The 14,984-nt window shown below is 47.8% G+C and overlaps 3 protein-coding genes across 3 annotated transcripts; 2 read left to right on the top strand and 1 right to left on the bottom strand.

Annotated features, from left to right (window-relative positions):
- Nucleotides 1–509: 509 nt before the first annotated feature.
- On the top strand, nt 510–3,086 carry N7500_007206 (ubiquitin C-terminal hydrolase family protein; the record flags this gene model as incomplete). The annotated part of the gene is made up of 5 exons (XM_056678350.1): nt 510–581; nt 655–741; nt 802–1,170; nt 1,230–1,920; nt 1,981–3,086. 5 exons carry the CDS (start codon nt 510–512, stop codon nt 3,084–3,086), a joined length of 2,325 nt encoding a protein of 774 aa, XP_056533350.1.
- Nucleotides 3,087–3,460: 374 nt separating this feature from the next.
- On the top strand, nt 3,461–6,476 carry N7500_007205 (vacuolar protein sorting protein DigA; the record flags this gene model as incomplete). The annotated part of the gene is made up of 3 exons (XM_056678349.1): nt 3,461–3,677; nt 3,748–6,328; nt 6,392–6,476. The coding sequence occupies 3 exons, from the start codon at nt 3,461–3,463 to the stop codon at nt 6,474–6,476; spliced, it is 2,883 nt and encodes a 960-aa protein (XP_056533349.1).
- A 397-nt stretch (nt 6,477–6,873) lies between these two features.
- On the bottom strand, nt 6,874–9,400 carry N7500_007204 (uncharacterized protein; the record flags this gene model as incomplete). Its single annotated transcript, XM_056678348.1, has 7 exons — nt 6,874–7,063; nt 7,132–7,591; nt 7,658–7,953; nt 8,003–8,089; nt 8,147–8,998; nt 9,045–9,157; nt 9,236–9,400. 7 exons carry the CDS (start codon nt 9,398–9,400, stop codon nt 6,874–6,876), a joined length of 2,163 nt encoding a protein of 720 aa, XP_056533348.1.
- Between the last annotated feature and the right edge of the window lie 5,584 nt (nt 9,401–14,984).

The raw sequence follows: 14,984 nt of genomic DNA, 5'->3' as shown, positions 1-14,984 counted from the left end.
ACGTCAACTGGATGAACGTGTTGCTGATCAAGACAATCCTACTGGGTTAGATGAGGAAACAAAATGATATACCTTGAATATGCTGCCATTACTGTCCCTAGTACATCCCACTTACATGTATGACCACATTGTTCTATAGTTCTGGAAGTTCTAAGCCCTTGTCACCGCCCTCTTGGGGCGGTGGGACGCTAATTAGGGCATGGGTTGTCGCCTAAGGCAGAAAGGGGCGAGCTTCCTGTTCCCACTCTGCCCCGCAGATCACCTGGAGGTTCAAGTTTCCAATCATTTCGTCTGGTCTATGTACTTGTTATTGACGCGTGCTCATATCATCCGAGCTTTGCTTATGATGTATCTGGTGCGCACTTCTAACAAATCCTGCAGCCTTGACTAAGCTCGGGAGCTATCTTACAAGTCTTCTGATCCCCCGCATGTCTTTAATCTTGGGATTTTTCTTTTCAGTCTAGAAAGTTTACTCTGGGAAGTGTTCTTCATTTCCTTCATTCGCAATCATGAGTGGAATTCATCGGTTTCTCACGCGTCGCGACCGGCACAACAAGTTGAGCAAGCAAAGCAAAGAAGAGGTATGCGTGTACAGAACGCTACGATGATTCAAAATCCAAGATCTTAGATTGACTAATGTTTTGTGCTTCTTAGGCATCTCAGATACTTTCGCGTCCTACGTTTCATGGAATCTTCAAATCAGAGACAACACTGGAAGATAACCACGATCAGGAGAAGAAGGTACGGGCCCAAGCGTATGACGGTCAGCTTACACCTGTCTAATATTCTAAACCCACATAGGTCAAAGCCCTCGCTCAGCGGCTTAAACAGCTTGGAATTATTGCGATAGAGGAAGAGCATATGATTTATGCATTACAGACCACCGAAGGCGATACAGAGAAGGCATTCAGCCTGCTGCTTCTGCTAGAAGACTCTATTGAAGGAATTATCAGGAATTACACACCTAACACGAAACTCCTGGGTGCAGAGAATCGTCAAGGTGTCACATGCTATCTGGACGCGTTGTTATTCGCTATGTTTGCGCGTCTCGATTGCTTTGAGGCCATTCTGTACAAATCCTTCAATGATGAGCCTCGTCGAAAACTTGCAATCCTTCTGAGACTATGGGTGAATTTGCTGCGATCAGGAAAGCTCATAACCACAGATATGGTCAGTTCTAACATTTGTGGTTGTCCTATTTCATATTGGTACTGACTAGATTGCCTCAGACAAAACACCTACAGGAAGCCCTAGCAGAATGTGGTTGGGAAGATGCGGCCAAACTTCAGCAACAGGATGCTTCAGAAGCATTCACTTTCATTACTGAGAAGTTAGAGCTGCCACTTCTGACTTTGAAGATGGACATCTATCATACTGGAAAGGAGGATGAAAGTGATGACCATAAGTTCGTCAATGAGAGGCTTCTTGAGGTTGCCATACCTCCCGAGCCAACTGATGGGCAGTCACTTACACTGGAAGACTGTCTGGAAGCATACTTCAACAACATGATCGAAGTCAAACGACACATGGCACGACGCAACACTGCTAGCTCGCTCAGATCAATGGATTCACTCTCCATATCCAAGGGATCCACCTCACATGTTGAAACAGTGGAGATTGATACCACGCCCACTATGTCTCCTACTCAAGCAGATACACCGCGGGCCGAAAAACAAAACCCCTGGTCATCATTCAGCGAGTTCACCGAATCCCTCGAGGCATCTCGGACACCTGGTCGGCGTGGGAGTATTGTTCGAGAGCGGTTCTTTCCTGATTCAAGTGAGGATACAAACACAGGAGATTCAAAAACGGACAAAGATACCAGGGCAGATCAAGATGCCAGTGGAGATACGCTACCGCGCAGGGGCTCATACAAGAAAGAGGTAATGATGCCTGCATGGCAATTCTTCAGCCTGATACGTATGTCATCTCCTACTTCTGTTCTTTGAGTTGTGCATGAACTGACCTGATCTTGCTCAGCGTGGTATACCGACAATACACCAACAAACGACGCACAAGTTGCAGCACACTTTTCTTCAAAACGGCCGATTCTTGGGATGTGCCTGAAGCGCTATTCCTTCTTGCCAGACGGAAGAGCAATCAGACTTAATACACACATTGATATACCAACCGAGATCGGCCTACCACATTTCATCCAAGATGACAACTTAGATGCGAATGCTCCTATATTTGGGAGCTTCAAACTCTCTTTGCAGGCTCTAGTCTGCCACAGGGGCAACTCGGTGGACTCGGGGCATTACATTTCCCTTGTTCGAGGCACTAGCTGCCCCAATACTGGCACTCATGCGACCACAGGTCCGCAAGCCACAGAGATATCAAAACACTGGATGCGGTTTGATGATCTCGCCGCAGAACGAGTCACACTGGTTGATATTGATCAAGCCTTGAAGACCGAATCTCCATATCTTCTGTTTTATCAAATTCTTCCTATCGGCGAAGATCCATCTGCGCCCAGCATCCCAAATGCACCGTCATCGCGGGCTTCAGATGGCAGTACACTAGCTGATCAAGTGGATTTCAGCCTCGAAGACCTTTCTTCTGACCGACCAAGTGTTGAAATCACGGTGCCATGCGAGACTGATGCGCCAACATTAGCCAGCATCGCAAGGCGACCCAGCATAGCATTCTCAGAAATCAGTAATCCAACCGGTCTTCAGCCGCGGTCTGTTCCATCATCCTCGCCTAGGCTGGCATCAATGGAAGAAATAAGCACCAAGGGAACATCATCTTCACGCCGTGGATCTCGTTCGGCCAGGAGTACCCCCGGAAGCCGTGCTGGCAGCCAAACGAGTGAAAATCGAATTAGTGCCACATTTTCACGCTTTGCCGAACGACTGAGTCGGGATAAAGTTAACAATGACTTTAATGAGGCAAAAGAAGGGGATGAATTTGCATTGGAGATTGATGATACTGTGGACGATATGAAACTGGGGCCAGCTGCCCTTGAGAACAAGGAGAAGCGCGGAAGAGGCCGAACGAAGGATCGCGAGAGATACAAAGGGAAGTCCAAAGAGAAGTCCAAGGAGAAGGGCAAGAAGTTGGACCGGGAATGTGTAGTGATGTGAGCCAGGCCGTTGATGTCAGGATTTACTTTTTTTCTTTTTCTTTGAGATACCCAGTCCAGCTGTTGCATGTTTCATAATTGATGATACCCATGATGCATGAGCGGTGACTTCCGGTGTTTGTGAATTTATGTTGAAATCAACTGTCCACGAATGATTCTGTTTTGCTGTGTTATATGGATCTCTCAAGGTAACTGTATTTTTGTAGTTCTGATTTGGTGATACATGGTTTACGCCTCAGGTGTCAAGGCACCAGGGGCCTCCGCATTCCTTCGACTTCTAGAGCCCATTCCGTCCTGCATCAACCCGCAAGACCTTCAACCTGCCTTAACCTTTGTATGAGCGGCATGACATAGTGTGTCTACAGCTAGCGCACCATGGCGCTGGACGGATCCAGCAGTTATGTTGCTCCGAGCAACTTGATGCAGTCACCGAGCTCTTCCCTCCCCATGTTCGACGTTGAACGGGTACAATTGGCCTTCTCCGTCGCTGCAGACTTCGTCGCAGCCCAAGTCGCAAACAATGTGCTAGTGCTAGCTTTATCAACCAATCGAATTCTTCGAATTGATCTTGATTCCCCTGAAGATGTCGAAGGTAAGCCTCCGAACCTTCCCCGCAGCAAATACCAGCCACAAGTTGACCTAACCGTGCCCACGAACAACAGACATCGATCTCCCCAAGAAATCCTCAGAAGTTGGAGTGATTCGGCGCATGTTCCTCGACCCTTCGGCATCTCATTTGATCATTACCACGACACTCGGCGAAAACTACTATCTCCACGCTCAGTCACCGTCGCGACAACCGAAACCTTTGACCCGGTTGAAAGGCGTCTCAATCGAAAGCGTTGCTTGGAATCCCTCTTTACCCACTGCCTCTACTCGTGAGATTCTCATTGGTGCCACTGATGGCAACGTCTACGAAACTTATATTGAACCCTCCAGCTACCGGCAGGAGAAGTATACAACCCCGGTCTACCAGGTGCCAGGCGCCTCTCCAGTGGTTGGGGTCTCGGTGGAACCGGTGCCATCTAAACCTGATCAAAGAAGGGTACTTGTGGCAACCTATGGGAAGCTGCTGCATTTCATTGGCCGGACAGGAGTTTCAAGACATGGGAGGGAAAGCGGCGTGTATTCGGAGCTTTTCCAGCGCGAGATGCCAGTGATCCACGAAGCTCAGAACGCATCTAGCTCTGCGCCATCTTCGCTGGTAATTTCGCCTACAATTGCTGAGAATTACCAGGCCGAGGGGTATGCCGAAAAGCAGTTTGCGTGGCTCAGTTCCGAGGGGATATACCATGGCCGGCTTGCGTCGGAGTCACCATTCAACACCGCAAATATGCTTGCGCGCTCGATGTTTCCAGCATCGGAATCTCCACGAGGAGGGCGCAAGTTGATACAAGACCCGATTTCTGCCATGACTCTGTCACAGTGGCATGTTCTAGCACTTGTCGGGGGTAGGGTGGTCGCAGTTAATCGTCTGAGCCAGGAAATCGTCCACGATCAACCTGTGTTGGAACATGGGCAAAGTGCGCTGGGCCTCTTGACTGATCTTACCAAAAATACATATTGGCTTTTCACCAGCCAGGCCATTTTTGAAGTTGTAGCAGGTGATGAGGACAGAGATGTCTGGAAGATCTTTTTGAAAGAGCAAAAGTTCGACGAGGCCCTTCAGTATGCCCGTGGTGCTGCCCAGCGGGATGCTGTTATGACTGCCTTGGGTGACTTTTTGGCACGCAAAGGTAAATTTCTTGAGGCAGCCAAAGTATGGGGCAAGAGCAGCAAAGGGTTCGAGGAGGTTTGCCTCACTATGATTGACCATAAAGAGCATGATGCTTTGCGCAATTACCTCCTCTCCCAGCTGGCAACTTACAAGAAGGCCTCGCTTATGCAAAGAATCATGGTGGCGAGCTGGCTTGTGGAACTGTTTATGTCAAAGTTGAATTCTCTCGATGACAATATCGCCACCAAGGCTGAATTGGCAGAAGGCACAAGCACCGGAGAAATCAAGGATCAGCTTGGCAGCATTCGAGCTGAGTTCCAAGAGTTTGTGAGCAGCCACAAAGCAGACTTAGACAAGAAAACAGTATACGATATTATCAGCAGCCACGGGCGGGAGGAAGAATTGTTGTTCTTCGCAACTGCTACAAACGATTACAACTACGTTCTATCGTACTGGATTCAGCGTGAGAAATGGCTGGAAGCCTTGAAGGTTTTGCAGCGGCAAAGCGAAGCCGATGTGTTCTACAAATATAGTAGTGTGCTGATGACACACAAGCCAACAGACCTGGTTGATATTCTGATGCGACAGACGAACCTTGACCCTGAGCGACTGATTCCCGCGTTGTTAAATTACAACAAATCTGCGAGCGTCTCCTCCCTCAGCCAGAACCAAGCCGTCCGGTATCTGAACTTCATCATTGTCAACCACCCAAATCCATCTGCAGCAGTCCACAACACCCTTATCTCAATACATGCCTCCAGTCCTTCCTCATCCGAGGCTGGACTGCTTACTTATCTCCAATCACAACCAGCATCCCCCCCTCCATACGATGCAGACTTCGCACTTCGCCTATGCATTCAAAATCAACGAATTCAGTCCTGCATTCACATCTACAGCACAATGGGACAGTATCTGCAGGCTGTAGAGCTAGCCCTGGAGCACAATGACATAGAACTTGCCGCCATCGTCGCAGACCGCCCAGAGGGCAACGACAAGCTCCGTAAAAAACTATGGCTCCTTGTCGCTGAGAAGAAGATTCGCCAACCAGGCACGGGCATCAAAGACGCGATTGAATTCCTGCGCCGCTGCGAGCTGCTCCGCATTGAGGACTTGATCCCATTCTTCCCCGATTTCGTTGTCATCGATGACTTCAAAGATGAAATCTGTACAGCTTTGGAGGATTACTCACGCCACATTGACTCGCTCCGCCAGGAAATGGATAACTCAGCCCTGACAGCCCGTCAGATCCGTGGTGAAATTTCCGGTCTCGATACTCGCTACGCGATCGTTGAACCAGGTGAGAGGTGCTGGATCTGCTCGCTACCTGTGCTCAGCCGTCAGTTCTTCGTCTTTCCCTGCCAGCATGCTTTCCACAGTGACTGTCTGGGTAGGGAGGTTTTGGAGGGCGCTGGTGGCAAGAAAAAGTATATTCGCGACCTGCAGGCGCAGCTCAGTAGTGGCGATATCTCTGTCTCACGACGTGAGGAGATTGTTAAAGAATTAGATGGACTAGTCGCTGAAGCTTGGTATGTTTATTTCCCTAATAGCTTATCAGTAGTGCATCTCACTAACCATATTTTTTTTCGCAGTATCCTCTGCGGTGACCATTCCATCAAACAAATTGACAAACCCTTCATTGCAAGCTCGGAATCGGCCGAGGATTGGGCTCTCTGACATGCGTCTGCCAATCAATTTTGATGTGTTCACCATGGCATGATGCGCCGTTTGATTTCCTCGCGTGGGTGGTCAGCCAAGATTCTGCGGACTCCTAGTTTTCCTTTTGATTTTTCGCAATACCCTTCCTTAAGCAGATGCTACACAATACATGAGGCCTCGCCCTCGTATATAGACATGGCTATACTAAATGTGATTTGGATTCAAACATTAGATTTTGAAAACACTGGAAAAGTTACTAACACAAACACAATAGTACACTGTGAGTAACCCACTCAACTCCATACGCAGATAAACAAATCCTCAAAGATGTAGTTGAAAAGGAGATAGTGATGAACAGAGGGCTATGTATATCTCAGAATAAAGAATATAACCTACCCCATAGAGCGCAGAGTAGCTAATTCTCAGGCCATAAATACCGCAGCAGATCCAGATCCTGCGCAATGGCCGGACTATGCGCTGCACAGTCCTCCAAAAACCCTAGCATCTCTTCATTCCAGCGTTCCCATCCATCAGGCAGTGTCTCGCGGACACGAGCACTCGGCGAATGGGCTATACAATAGAAAAGCAGGATTTGGCCAAAGAATCTCGAAAGAAAAGTCAGCTAAACCCGTTCGAAAATATAGTTTTGTTGAAATATAGAAGGGCAACTCACTGTGAACAAAACGCAAACTTAATCGGAATACAGCTCTTCATTTTCCGGAAGATGCCCTGGGTAACCGGCCAGTCCATTGCATTCTGGAGACCGCTTCGTACTTGCAAAAAGTCTTCGTCTGTTAGAAGATGCGGGATTCGGAGAGCTTTGTATAAATACGGGCGGCCGATGTGGAAGCGCGCGATCATGTGTCGGCCTTTGAGCATGGCATCTGCTACTGCTATTGCCGCGGATAATGGCTTGTTCGGATCTGTCTGTCTTTGTCTTGGGGAAGACATGTGCGCTGGGGATGCTACTGAGGCGGACGGGGATGGGTGGATGGAGGGAGTTGCTGGGGTTGGGTGGGAAGAGTAGGGGGCGTTGTTGAATTTGATTGCTGGTGGGAGGTTGGTGCGCCATTGTTCTAGTTGATGATGTAGCTCTGAGTTTATGGCTGGGAGGGGGAAAGTTCCTGAGTCGGCTAAATAGGGAACAGGTGTTAGATGAGTTTTGGCTTTTGTTTTGGGTGTCTAGCAGAATGACTCACAGTAGAAGTAGAGGGAATGGCGGATGCGCGTGAGGATGATGCGGTGGGCTACCTGGGCCAGGAAATGATATTGGAAGTATGAGTCGTCGACTACGCTTGATGAGTTGAAACGGTTTGAGGCGTAGCCGGTCGTTTCGAAGCCGATGAATTTGGGAATTGGGACTTGTTCTTCGAGGCGGGAGAGGCCGCTTGAGGGGAGGTGCAGCTCTTGTACGAGAATGGTCTCGTTCATTAGACAGTTCCAATATACGCGGGATTTCATATCGCCTTCCCACTCATCGAAATTCACATTATGGCTGTATACGAGTCAGTATTGTTTTAGGTATTCAAATGTATAGGACTCACTTCGTCAACATTGATAGACAGCAGGTGGCAGCGCGAGAAATCATCGTCCAAGAATCCATCGGACGAGGAATTTGGTTATAATATACACTATAGAAGGTGAGTATCGATCTGTATATAGAAGTAAGCTTGGGCATGGATACGTACGAGGAAAGAAGGTAGAATTGACAACTTTGGATATCATTGTCGCACATCAAGAAGCCGACACGTCGCCGAGCCTCATTGAAAAATCGCAGTCCAGGCTGCTCTTCGTATACCACATTCATCCATTCTGGCGGTTCAAATCGATGGCCCTGGGTGCCTGGTAAAGGGTAGTTCCCCTCCTGGTAAGCGAGAACAGCGAGACAGCCCAGTGCTAGCACGTTAAGCACCAGACAGCTCTCTAGGTTATATCCAAAGCTACTTTCCATAGCTGAGCCTAAGGTGAAAGAAAAGAAGAAACCCTTGTCCATAATCGGCGTGGAGGGGTTAAAAACACTGAAGAACGCATCCGCCAAACCCCTAATCATTGCCAACGGCAGTAGTTCTAGCCAGCGATCTCCCGCTTGTAATGGGTAGGGGCTGATAAACATCGGTAGCGGAGGTCGTGCTGATTCCAGATCAATGACATAGTTTTTCCCAAGCATTTCATATGCGGCGAGTAACTGCTTCGGGAGGATCTGTCTGGCTCCAGGCCACAAGATGACACCATGCTGACTGAAAGAGATGGAGATCCGGCCCGCAGAGTCTGGTTTTGGTTGGTTCTCTTCGAATTCAAAGTCGTCTCCTTCCCCAACTGCCGCGGGTGTGAAGTTATCCCCAATTGTGGGCAGCATTAGTAGACGTTGATTGCCATCGTCGCCAAAGGCCGGCGATAACTGCGTCTGCGATTCATGAGCAGGAGTGCGGATCTCGCTCCGAAGAGATTGTAGATCACTCAAGATGGATGTTGGTATTGTTTCCAATTTTGTCTCTAGTCGATGGAGAGTGCTCATGATCATCGTGAGAGATTGATCGCGTCTGCACGTATAAGCAATCGAAATAAAAATTACCATGGGTGACTTACTTTGAAGATTTACGCTCGTTATAAACACACTCTAGGCCAAGCGACTTACATAGTCCACACCTCGGCCGCGATTCATCGCATCTCGTCTTTTTCAAGCGACAAGTCTCACACGCCTATTACTAGAGTTAGAGGTCTCCGGACGAGTTGCGTGTATCGCAGAATACAATAAGTAAGGTCAAGGGGTTACTTACAACAGTTGCAATGAAGTTCCTAGGCTTCTTAGAGGGTCCGGATGGTTGACCGTGCTCTTCCTCGCCAGGGGAGAGCAGGTCGTGAATGGGCAGCAGGCCATTGCTATCGGGCTCGGGCGACATATTTGCGCCTGCCCTGGACTCCTCAAGTGACCTCTTGCGCATTTTGCATCATTGAAAATGAAATATCGCTGGCGTCATCCTGGGGTGATATCGAGTTGGTCGGTTTTTTTTATCGCGGAACGCTGGGAGGTTCTCGGCCAATCAGAGGCCATCCTGCTATGAATCATCGCCTCCGTCGTGACTTCAATAGGTGAAATAAATTGTATTTTGTATGTGTAGTATGTATAAAGCTGTTTATTGATGTGGATGTTTTGGCTCGTGGAGTCTAGCTAAATATTGAAGCGAGTGAGTTGATTATACATGAAATATGTTGTGTATATATATTGCATGTAGATCTCCCAGGTACCAAGTACACATAAAACGACCATATATTTTGTCAACGTCTTTCGGGATCTACTACAGATAGACAAAGTAGAGAGGTCTCCCTGAAAAATGGACACCAACTGAGATAATGGGAATCTCTGTTGCCCTTCAGGTACGGAGAGTGAAGATTGGAAAACAGCCTATGTGATCCGTCTACGTGGCCATGTACACCAGATCCACATCATGTCAATACATACCTAGATGAGGTGGTGAGTTGGGTAGTGTACAGAGTCCCTGTGAACTCCATATTCGCCATTAATTATCACATTCATTATCAGACCAGACCCAACTCCAAGGGGCAGATTGTGAATCTGTTTGCCGATTCCCAACACGACCATTACGATTTCGCTCGCCAGAGGCTCGAACAGTTCTCATCAAATAAGCAGAAGTCTAGATGCAAGCGGAGCTCGATGAGTGCCAATCCAACTCCCATACTGTAAATAGAAGCAAATGACTCTTCATGGGTTGGCCCTGGTCTCCACCGTATTACTCATCTGTTTCAACCGGGTCTCCCAACGTCACTCGATAGGATCTTTATGTTTTTTATTACAGTCTGTATTTTCGAGTTAATTTAAGTGTAACGATGATCCACCTCGAGCGGAAAGGGGGATGTCAGGGTGGAATGACGTTGACAGGACCCTGTGGAATGTGGCATGGGGTTTTCAGGAGACGGTGTTTTGGTTCTGGCATATTATGTTGTATACCAAGCGTCACCCATACCATCGGAAAGCCGAAGTAGTAAATATGACATGACCGTTAGAAGAGTGAGATTGCCAGGTGTCAACCTTGATATAAGATGATGACTACAGTGTTGAAATGCGGACTTTGGACATAGGTGGCATCAAAGACATTGGATAAGCCAATTAATGAACTGCAACAACGGGTTTGCTGAGGGATATACTGCACATCATCGGTAGCCTATTTGCCGACACGATCCCCCCCCACTGACAATGCGACAGACTCGCTGTAAGGCAAAAAAGGAGGGGAGACATGCTTGTGTTGACTCGGCAACGGCTATGACTCGACATGTCAAGCATAAACATACTGACACAGCATGAAAAGATCTGATGTTGTACGCATGATGCGTCTCAAAACCCTCCCCCCTCAGGCAATGACGACCCTTGCGTCGACCTTGAAAATTCTAATCTTTGCTTTCTTTTCCTGCAGTCGTGCAGAGTCGTACACGGAGAAAAAACAACACCTACAGGAGGCTGGGATGCCTTTACTCCATACAGGGAGAAATACAAATGCATGTCCTGGAGATGCATGTTCCGTAAGTACTCCGGAGTTGCACAGACTATATGCATTACGCCGGTTTTTTCAACGTGTCCTAATCTCAACTCACATTGAACTTATAACACTCGAATTATAGGCAGTACAGATGTAAGATGTCATAGTCATTTGGGCCCTGATAGGAACAAAGAAATGCAATCTAATTAGATTACGAAATACGAGGTTAGTTCAATTGAGGACCAGCTGAGACTAAAATCCGGGGAAGTGGCTCATGTTTGCTCGGCTCCCCTCTCTTGACTTGGCATATAGCGATAAGCCAGGTACTTTGTACACTACTTACGCCCAATAGAAAACACCAACTTCCATTATCGGACTTTCATATTCAGAAGCCCGTGAATATCATGGAATGACGATCGTGCGGGGTATTGGAATGTCTCTACAGTCGAGATGACAATCATGATTCGAACTGAACTATGACATCTTATTTGTTTACTTCGTCTACCTAGGTAGGTAGGTAGATAGGTCGGTAGATAGGTACCTAGGTAGGGTAGGAGTCTTATCGTCATTATCATCGGAGGATACTTCCCTTTCGTTGCCACCGTCTGTACCCGGAAGTATGCTCCGCTCGATAAGGGAAATCCTATCTCATTATCTCATATCCCGAATTCGGAAGAGAGAACTCCACTATCTCTACTACATCTGATATTGCACGGAACTACGTAAAAACACGCAAGCGTTACCGAAAACAAAACACGTTTCAACCCTGAAGCCGATAGGGCGGTTGGATCAAATTTATCATTGGGGCCCTCAACCCGCTGATCGCTTTCTAATGCAGCAACACTAGATGACAACACTAGATGACGAATGCTTTTTAAGAGGGTCTAATGTAGACTAGGTTTTATATGCAGCAGATCATGTATCGATGTTACAATTGACGCTATCCGTTGTCCTCGGGAGGAGACTATAATGAAAGGGAACAGCAATGATGATCATGGAGCCAACGGCAATGGTTGATGGAGGGGGAGATCAGGACCAGAAACTGAGCCGTGCACCGACGGTCGCCTGCCTGTATGTTGTAGATCTCCGATAAAAAGTAGTCTCTTGTATACACTATATTGCGTGCGAGGGACGCTATGGTAGGTACGATGCACCTAGGGACATTATACCGAAAGAGGAGTGGATCCCTGTCCATATCAGATGTACCGCCCAAGAATTCGATTGGGAGGGTTGAACTTTCCGACAAGAATGAGAATAGAATGGGGTGATGATAGACGTAAAATGAGACGTCGCGTGATGCAGAGTTGCCGGCCGCCGAAGTCGTGCCACATATCCACAACTCTACTCCGTCTCGTTTCGAGAGTTCCGGTATGTACTTCTGAGAATGCTTTGAATGCAAAAGTGTACGGAGGACATCGTACCTCTCAATCTTGAGACCTGCAAGGTCAAACCTTGCAGACCACAGGAGGCGGTCAAACCTGATGTAAGCCTAGACCACCTGGGCAGCGAGGGACGTTCCCTTCACCGCTTGACAGGGCTGCGTGGGTGTCTGAAAGGTGGTTGGGGACTCATGACAACTGGGAGCACGCTCCACTCGAAATACGTGTCTTGTTGGGATGAGATGATTCTCCAACGTTTACGGAGTCCGTACTTGGGAACACATCAGTACAACATAACTGTGTTCAATCCATACAACACCCGTCCCTTGACGGTGCTGACATAGAGATGATCGCATTTGCATCAAACCCCGCAAATCAGATTAAGATCAGAATCTCTCATACATCCCGCGCGGCAATGAACAGGAGAATTCAAAATAGAAGCTAGTCCAGGGTGGTTCAAGATGGTCCACACCATCTCAAGTGCAGTACCTGCGGAAGGGTACATTCCCATAGGCACAGCGCATAATACGCATAATCTTGGACAGCATAATTAAGCCGGGCTGCAGTCGGTATCCGGGGTGAACCAATCAGAAAAGATCACGCCATCCCACTTTATCGCGTCATGCAGCCTGTAAATAGTGGCCAGATAATCTATTCTGATTGGTTGATCTCCCCAGAATTGACTGCGCAATTATCCGCTTTGAGAATAGTGCGCCACCTTGATCCGCCCTCGGCCGATGAAACTCCCAAAGGACCCTGCTGATGTCAACCGTCATTGTGACTGGCCTGCTGAATCAAAATTTCCTAAAAGGTTGGAAAGTTTGGGAAGTCGGGAAGTCGGGAAGTCGGACAATCTCTATAAAAAAAAAAAGTAGAATAGATAAAGTGGATGATGTGATGGTCCAAACTTCGGGTTAAAACGGCAACCAACAATGGGATTCAACGTTATCGCGTTATCGTACCAACGTGGGAAATTGACAAGCTTGGAGAGATCACGTAGACGGTTGACGCCTTTACCAAGGATAAGGAATGCCTGGAAGGTTCATGAAACTTGGGGAGCCTGCTGGATTGGAGCGTTACAATACCGGTATTCATTCCGTACGTTACCAGTTTCCCCGGGAGACGGAAACGGGTCCAAAGACCTCGGATGTCAGTCAAATGGCTGGCCAACGCAGATCACACGGATGAACAGCTCACGAGGGAAGACCGGTATGTGACGGTATCAGACGGTACGGCCAATCAGTTTGCCTCTCCAATTCCCCTCACGGCTTTACAACACCTCTCTCTCTGTCTCCCTGGCTCCTTCTATCTCCCTCCCCTTATACCATCATCTTCCTCATCTCCTATCATCTCTCTTCTCGCTCTCCTATATTCCCATCTCTTCGTCCCGCCTTTATACCTTCTATCCTCTCTCCGATCATCACTTATCCGTCACCTTTCTATCACTTTCAACGCTTCCAAGGTTGCCAAGATCGCCGTGTCTGCTTGCCATCATCTCAAGACACTACCAACTCTGGACGGCCTATACTCTTCCTTCGACAACTTCCAAGCTTTAAGGTCTACTCCTGATTTCCTTTGAGCAGAAGAGTATTTCTCTCGCCTTTCCGTCCTAAACCCCTTTTTCGGTCTTCCGGGTCCACCCTGAGCTCGGGTGACTCACTTCCATCAACGTGATAAAAGGATCCAACTCTCGGTCTGTCGGATTGTCATTGCGCTATCAATACCTTCAGCCTTTGTCACCTCAATCTACACAAAGGTGTTGCCTGCGTTGCGGGTAACAATACGTTTCCTCGGTCGAACCTTGTCGTGAGAGCATCTCAGGAGTTTCATACCTCAGGGGCAACCTGGCATCGAGTATCTCTTTTTTTCCTGCCTGGATTAGAAGGGTGCTCTACCGGATCCCTCTTTCGCCCAACCAACTTGCTCCACCAATTCCAGCTGGCCTTTCATGACTCACTAATCTCAATTATCTTCAATTTGAGTCACAGCCTTCGACCTTGAACCCGGTGTTCATAGGATTCTTTCCTGTTCTTTTCTTTTACTCCTATACATTTTTGATCTTTTCCATTACGATATCACGCAGCGCTTTCACCTCAACTCTCTTCAATTCATCCGGTATCAGGCCGACCTTCCAACACTTGTTCATCTCTTTCTGACACATTCGTGTCGTCCACCTGGGACCCTTTCCCGTTAACCAACGAAAAACGAAATACAAATGAGCACATAACGGTCTTTACCCATTTCCTTAGCGTCAACAATCCCGTCCGGGTTCACTCAACTGCGCCTCTGCGCCATCATTCTCTCCTCTTTTCATCTGTCTATCAACTTTCACCAGTACATTTTTTATATGACATTTCGAGCCAGTCAGGATCCCTTTCATCTCAACCTCCTGAACAAACCCGGCTCTTCTTTTCGCCTATCTCTCTTCACCTTGGATCCCGCGCCTGATACTTCTCTTCGTTGTCCTTAATCTTCATTAGCCTGGTTGCTTTTTGTTTATCACACTTCGACGCATTTTGAACACGCGTAAGTGTTCTTTTTGAGCGGCTCATAGATTTGTTTTCACTTGATCTCTTTGTTGGAACATTACATCATTCCGCTCTCCCATTTCCATCTCATCTCCGATCCGTTCTTCTCGGGATCATCAGACCAAC

This window comes from Penicillium coprophilum, assembly GCF_028826855.1.
Source record: "Penicillium coprophilum strain IBT 35676 chromosome Unknown utg000004l_segment0_segment0, whole genome shotgun sequence".
Classification (NCBI taxonomy): Eukaryota; Fungi; Ascomycota; class Eurotiomycetes; order Eurotiales; family Aspergillaceae; genus Penicillium; species Penicillium coprophilum.
This window is presented reverse-complemented; position numbering and strand designations above follow the sequence as displayed.